This window comes from Apis dorsata, unplaced genomic scaffold (assembly GCF_000469605.1).
Source record: "Apis dorsata unplaced genomic scaffold, Apis dorsata 1.3 scaffold_157, whole genome shotgun sequence".
NCBI lineage: Eukaryota > Metazoa > Arthropoda > Insecta > Hymenoptera > Apidae > Apis > Apis dorsata.
The window spans coordinates 811,887-819,932 of NW_006263447.1; the positions used below are offsets into that span (position 1 = coordinate 811,887).

General features: G+C 31.0%; 1 protein-coding gene across 1 annotated transcript in view; it reads left to right on the plus strand.

Annotated features, from left to right (window-relative positions):
- LOC102677973 overlaps nt 1–8,046 on the plus strand; it is a 349,267-nt gene that overhangs the window by 305,589 nt on the left and 35,632 nt on the right. Inside the window, exons 9-10 of the mRNA XM_006613602.2 lie at nt 4,943–4,952; nt 5,103–5,232. Of these exons, the coding sequence (XP_006613665.1) occupies nt 4,943–4,952; nt 5,103–5,232 (140 nt within the window). The remainder of the gene's footprint in view (nt 1–4,942; nt 4,953–5,102; nt 5,233–8,046) is intronic.

Below are 8,046 nucleotides of genomic sequence, written 5' to 3' on the forward strand. Positions count from 1 at the left end.
ATCAGGAAATTTATCGACGATGCCTCTACATCGTGGTGAAAAAAGTTCCATGGACAGATTTGGAAATGCCTCTGATTGGTTTCACCGACTGATAGAATTTTGGAAACGCCCGGTTTTTGCAATGTGTCGTTCGCAGGGAAACGCGGCTACACCACTGTCCAATAAAAATGAAATATAGTTGATGAGCGATTTATTGCTCCACCGCTTCGAGCGTAATTTAATTCGCGTAATCGATAGAGGAACGCGTTTACGAGTGATTGTTTCGAGGGATGAAAATAGGTCCCCTGAACTTTGCTCGTCTCTAATGCGAAACGCGTGTCGTCCGTTCTTTCAGTCAACTTTTCTCGGGGGGAGGAGATTTGTTTGGATTAATTAAAATTTTTAATTAATTCCTTCGCAGAACGCTTCCAGTGAAAAAGTTGAGCCTTGATCTAGGAACCGGTGTTAAATTGAATTCATTGCTGTATATACAAATAACACGAAGGATGAACGTGAGGAAGTTGGAAATTATTGGTGAAGCATAAAAAATCGAAAATATATCGAATATATGTATTTTTTTTATCATGATGCAAAACGAATTTATAGAATAAATTGACGTAAAGATAGGAATGGAATGAAGAGAGATTAAAATGATTTTATGATTGCGATTTTAAATTTCAATTTTCGAAAATTGAGATCCATATTTTTCGCGATGATCTAAACTAAAAATATTTCAATTTTCAATCGCTTCGAATATTAAATTTTTCAAATTCCAAATTCCTCTTGAATTTTAAACCTTTTAAATTTCAAATTGTTCGAAAGTTTAATCCTCCAAATTCTCCAATTCCTTTTTAAATTTTTCAAATTTTAAGCCTGTCGCCTATTTAAAAATATTAAATTTTTTAAAAATATCAATCATTCAAGTTTCAAATTCGCGTTCAAATTTCAAATCAAATGTCCATTCGTTTAATAATATCTTTCAATATTTTTCACTTCGTCACTTCAAACGACAATAACTTCGTTCCATTGTTTTGCTATCCGTATTATTGCCATCGGAAAAACTATTTAGAATCTTGAACAGGTAGATTGGCACGATCAATGCACTCTCACTTCGCGTTCGTTGAATCCTTCCGTTTTTAGACGTTTCTTTCCCTCACACGACCCTTGTTCTGCATCGAATAGTCATCCTTCTGTAAATTTCCGCTCCACTAACACTCTCGCCACTTAAGAACCTGACGACAGCACGCTATTCCCCCGATGTGCAATCTTACAGTGGAACAAGCTTCTTGGCAACCAACCAGAACACACTATAAACTAAACAGAAACGCTGGAACCAGAAGCAAAACCATGCCAAATATTTAAAAGAACATTCCCGATGTACGATTCGGCCCATTTATTTCTATTCTCTATTTTTTCTTTCTCTCTTTTTTTTTTCTTTTTTCTAATATAGATACACTTTGAAACGAACACTTTAAAATCTTGTAAGATGAGATTCAACTTGAACGTTAATTTTCATTCATAATTTTCATCGTTCATTTAAAGAATTTTTTCCAAATTTGTTTTTTTTTTTCTCGAAACAGAAAATGCAATTCTATTCTCAAATCAAATTCTAATGGGGGAAAAACATTCGAGCTTTTCCTCATATAAAATAGCAAACAAAAAGTTTAATTAATCCGCCGTAATTTAAAACGTTTTAATTTTTTCCTTCTCACGATTTGAATGAATTGAATTCTGTAATTAAACTGTTCCATTATTTTTAATTAATATTGTTAATTATTATTCGATTAATGAAACATTTCTTTTGAAACTTTTTTCTATAATAATTAATTTATGCTATTGAATAATTTTATTTATCGTTTCGTCGTCTTATACAAATAATACCAAGTTTTTTTTCAACCCTTAATTGAGGAGATCTCGAGGATCTCGAGTAGTATATGATATTATAAGTATCTCAATAATCTTCATTTAAGTTGAGCTTTATAAGTATAATTTATGAGAAGAAATTATAATTTTTTTCATTGGATTACCTACAAATCCTCCAGCAGAAAGTTAACATATTCTCTCCTTATTAAAAATATTTAAATTTAATACTTTTTACGTTGCTATTATCTCTTCCTATTATTTCACAGTTTATGATCAAAAATTTTGTGATCATCTATTCATTTATTCGTTCATATATCCTTAAACTAAATACGTTTTAAATTATTTTTAATCTTCATTCTTTTAAATTTTATTCTTTCTTCGGATATAGAAAAAAAAATTTACTAATTCTTAATACCAAACTATTGTTTTTCTTTTTTATAAGAAATCAGAAATTAAACTAAATACATTACAACAATAAATAATAAACGAAGAAAAGAAATACGAACGAGGAAAAGAAACAATCAAAAAATTTTTTTAAATTCTTCCCGAGAAAAAAAAAATCTTCACGTTCATTTGACACGTTTCCACGCTTATTTCCTTACGCCCACCCCTTCTCATCATCCCTAAACTCGCGTTTCACAGCGAGTAGGTCGGTGGCAAGAGCTGACGAAATCGCGCATTCTCGCATCGAAATTAAAACTCGCGTGCAAGCGGAAGAGGGGAAAGAGGAACTTATTTATCCAGTGGGGATTCTGTCAAGCTGAGACCGCTTGTATTGGCTTCACGCTCGATCTCTCGCTCGCTATTAGCAAGAAATCCGCTCTCTTGTGGCCTTCCCTCGATATCGCTCCTCCTTCGAACAAGAACTGATGAGCGAAAAGAAGAAAGCGAGAAAAACCGAAGGGGAAAGGGGGATGAAATGAAGGAAGGAAAAAGAGGGAGGAGAAGAGGGAAACGGAGAAAGAATCGTGAAAAAGCAGCCGCAATATCGATTCACTCGGTTCTTGCTTATGATTTCTCTCAGCTCTCTGTACAACTCGTAATACGAATACACTGAAAGAATCTGATAATTCATGCTTTTAGCAATTTTATATATATATTCGACGATTTTATGCCTTTAACGATTTTTGTATCTCTCTGTTTTCGTTTGAAGAAATTAGTAATCATCGTATTTATCGAAGGAAATAATTTTTGAATGAAATAAGGAAGAAGATGGATTCGATGGAAATGAAAGAAGATCAAAAGATGCTGCTTGTCTCGAATTTAGAATAATCTCTTTTCTAAACAATGAGATTGGAGTAAAAATTAGACAACAAAAGAAGAAAGAAAGTTTGATGGAAAAAACTGAAACTAACCGATGAGATCGAGTAGAGGATAAACAAAGAGAGGAGAACGAGTTTCGCAGAGAAAAAGAGAAGAAAGATTTGAACGAGAATGAAGGAAAGAAAATCGAGAGAACGAGAGAATCTTCGGTCATGGATCGGCATGTACCATTAATTTCCGTGGAGCTGAACCGATCCCTCGTTTCCTCTTTCTCTCGTTTTCGTTCGTATTTCCTCTCATTTCCTCGCTGCCTAGTTGGGAAAAAGTTTTATATTGGACAATGAAATCACGGTGTTAATCTCCAACAACGATAGCAGGGACAACGGATCTGCATAAAGATTCGTCGTGGAATCGATCTCGGAGATTGTCGCGAAATTTAAAGAATTGTTTCGCGCATTTAGAACAATAAAAAGATTTTATCGTAAACGAATCAGAATTATTTATTTAGAATATATTGAAAGATTTTCATATAAATATGATTTATATATGATCTCTCTATCTATAATAAATTTTTATGAATGTAAAAGACGATAAAGAATGAATAGAAAATAAATATCACTATCGAATATCCTGTGAAACAAAATGTTTATTTTAATTTGTAGAATCAATTCTTCTTACTCAAAATCAACATAAAATTCTCAATTTACTCAGCGTGTTTATACTGCAAGCCAAGTTTTGCAATTGGATTAAATTTAGTTGGAGAAAAATTAAATTATTTTTCTTCCTATTAACTTCTTAACTTTAACTTATTAATTTAATAAGTTGCGACAATTTGCATACAAATAAGAAATCTTAGAAGAAAATTTTATTCAAATATTCAATGCATCCGTACATTTATTTAAATTCTTCTACATTTTAATTATTATCCACAAGGCACGTCGATTAATTTTATTATATGTCTATATAAAATTTGTGGTTTTAAAGTATTATAAAATTTCCCTGTATATTTAGCCTGTAAATTTATTCTACAAATTTTTCAATATTTCGTTCCACAAACTTATGAAACCATCCCCAACTTAGCATAGTTAAAGTCTATGAACTTTGTTGAGAAAGTATCGATATTCTTGACATTAAAACATTCACCCCTTCGAAAAGTGAGATCTTATCGAGAAAACATTGCATTACGAAGGGTGAAATATTGTTCCAGTTTGATCTAGTTGAACGATTTCAACGAAACATGGCCAAAGGCTGAATCTGAGGAAAGATTAACACGGAAAATTGATTTTGTTGTTATCAGAGCGGGCAGTATTGCGTTACATGCAAATGAGAATTGAACTTGCTTACATTGAACAGTATAATAAATGTTTATCGCATAAACACGATTTATCATATAAACGAGTATAATAATTCTTTAACTTGTAAACATTATCGATTTATGAAACATTATATAATATATATACGTAAACTCAAAGGGTAATATACCGTTCTTTATTATTTTATGACGTTAATAATAAATATTATCCGATGGTGATGGTGATTGACGATCATATTTCGAATAATCTCTATTAAATAGAAATTTAAAAATTAGACCAATATCGATTGCTAATAACAATAATCACAACAATTCTAAACCTACATATTTAATTTTTTTCTCTACGTAGAACAATTCCAACACCCCATAGAACAATCCAACTTCCAAGTTATCCCAGAAAATGCACCCAAGACCCCTATCACCCAAAATGAACCCTTCAGCACCCTCGACTCCCATCAACTCTACTCACAACACGAATCACTCTCATCTATTTACCATCCAACTCGCCAAACTCCGCGAGTTGTTACATATACAAAACAATAGCCCTTTCTTGCTCCACCGCCCTACTTACCTTACCTTCCATCCCCTGTGGAACACGTGTTCGCGCGTTCGCAGTTTCCCCGAAACGACAAAACAGACGGTAGAATTTCTTACACAAGGAAACGACACGTTTCAAACTTTCAGACGAGCCGGTGGTTACCCTCGAGCTCGGCAGCAATTTGAACTTGAGCGCAATCCGCGAGGGTATCGACGTTTACTTCGAGTGCAATATCAAGTCGAATCCGTGGGTGTACAAGGTCTCCTGGCGGCACAACGTGAGTCCAAACAGCCACAATCTATATATCATTCGATATAGATGACGATGGAACGTTCCCTAAACGTATCCGGATAACGAATCCGCGCGCCAGTTTCCGGGATCGATAATTTAGAACCTAGTTTCAAGCTTGATCGAGATAAAAGGGGAGGAGAGGGGAAGGTGGCGCAGCTGTGACGCCAAGTTTCCGTTTAAAATTTACATGCTGATACCGGTGGAACCGGCGTGTAAGCGTTCTTTGAACTAATAGCCAACGTTCCGCATCGATAAGAAATTTATCGGCGAGCTTCTGGTACCGTTGAAGTAACCCTAAGCGTTTTAGGATCCTCCTTAAATGGGGTGAAGTCTTCTGACAGGGGGATACGATATAATAGGAAGCTCGTCAAGGGAATCGGACGATGTGCACTGATTTTGGTTGAGGCTTTGTGGCTAGACTTGATGGGCGATAAGTGTTTTGGAATAGATTGATATAAGTAAAGTTTGAGGAGGAAGATGTCTGGATTTATCTATATATATATATATATATTTATCTTCTTATGTAATCTCTTGTAATTTATTTTAGATACTCTTATTATGTGGAATTTTATGTGGAATTTTATGTGGATGTTGATGAAATTTTGAGTAAATATAATGGAACGAATATTCAATGTGTCAAATGAAAAATATGAATAAATTGTATATAATTATACAATTAATTCTGTTCTGAAGAATTGAAATTAAAAGTTGTACTTTGAATGGAATTAAAATAAAAACTTTAAATGGATAATCCATAAATGAGTATTACATGACTCGATATTGCAAAATGAAATAATTTTAATTAACGATTAAAGAAAAAATAAAATAATATTTATAATTGTCGAATATAATTGTTCTTAAAATTTTAAATCCTAGAATATTTAAGAAATTATTATACTTTATATTAACATTTCAGTAATATAAAGTATAATCGTAAAATATACGGTAATTTAATTAATAATTCAATATATTATTTAATTAATAATCATTAACAGAACATATTATTTGCTACGGCTGTATGAATATTACGAATATTCGTGCTCTAGGATTAAATTAGATTTCAAATTAATTTCTGTATTAAATATTATTTATACATTATATTATATATGATATATATGAGGATATTAAATATTAATATTAAATTTTAAAAATTTAATGATATTTTTTATTCCTAATAAAATCCTCATAAACTTTAATTTAAAATACACTTATTTTATTAAAATTACGCGCTATATTATATGTTTTATGTAAAATCTATGTTTTATAAAAAAATATAGTGTCTTCCATTTCGAAATAGAATTTGTTGCGCGAATTTCTGGAATAAATGAACTTCGTAACATAAATTAACTAATAATTTACATGTTTTACCATTCCATTAATTATCCAGAAAGGCTGCATTAGATAATTATGAATACGTATTTGTATAAAATAAAGAAAGTTTGTATATATATTAACCGATAATTTATAACTTGTTTCACCTAACACGCAAAAAAAGTTTTCCTTTCCGATATTTCGATATAGATTCTTAAAATTTGCAATAAATTTAAAAATATGATAATAAAATAAGAACGCGATATCTCAAAGATAAACAAACCAACACCATTCAATTCTTCAGTTTCTTTTAGATAAAAATGATTTAACAATAACTATCTCAACATAACAATCAAATGTTTAAAAGAATAATAATTTTTAAATCGATTAAATATTTTCTCTTCCACAAAATTGCATCAACATCACTACGTAAAATTTCATATGTAATTTTCTATGGGGATCACCGATATTCCATAAATCAATTCCCATATGAATTCCCCAATGAAGTAACTAATTGTAGGAGAAACGAAGTCAATTGTTGTTCCTGATTGATCCAATGAGCCAATGTGTGATTGGTATCGAGCTATAGCAATCACAGTAGAGATTTGTTTAATGATTAGCTATTCCAATGAGTGGGTTTTCCTATTCAATATTAATCTGTTTGATATTGGTATGTTCAATCTATGGCTACTCACTGATTGGTTACATGGATATAGCATCTCATTTATCATTAGCAGTCTGAAAACATTTATTGAGATCTCTATCAATAAAATTTTCAATCGTAATCTTTTTAATATTTTATATATATATAAAAAAAAAGAAGAAGAAAGAAAGAAAAAAGAAATATTCTGAATTTTTCTCTTTTTACATCCTCTCTCCATGAATCATCATTATTAATTCCGTTTGCGTTTTAAGACAAGATATTCTGATATTCAGTACAACCCTACAATTTCGCACTTTAACGCGCCTTTACGTTTCATTGCCTCAGTTCCCTCCAATAAGAGAATCGTATATTTTGCATTACTACATTTCATCATGAATATTTTAAAGTCAGATGTGTAACTTTACCTTCCTGACCAGAGTGAAACAATCGTGAAATCCTCGAACGAAGAAATATAATTCTAATAAGAAAAACTCAAAGTTTCTTTTGTACCATCTTCTGTTTGTTTAATAAAAAAAAAAAAAAATTAAAAATGATCTCTAATATCGATAAACGAATAGCAAGAAATATTTAAAATTGTAATTAATGAATACCATACTACAAAAACAATAATGAGGAACTGCAAGATATAAAAAAAATTTATCTAGAAAATTTTGCAGCAAAATTTTTAAATCTTTATGAGTACACATAATGTATTTTAATATTTTCAAATTATTGCTTATTGTATAAGCTTTTTAAAATAACTAACATATTCTGTATAACCACAAAATAAAATCATCACTCAAGAAGTTGAATCGAAACAAAAAAAAAAAAAAAAAAATTGAATAT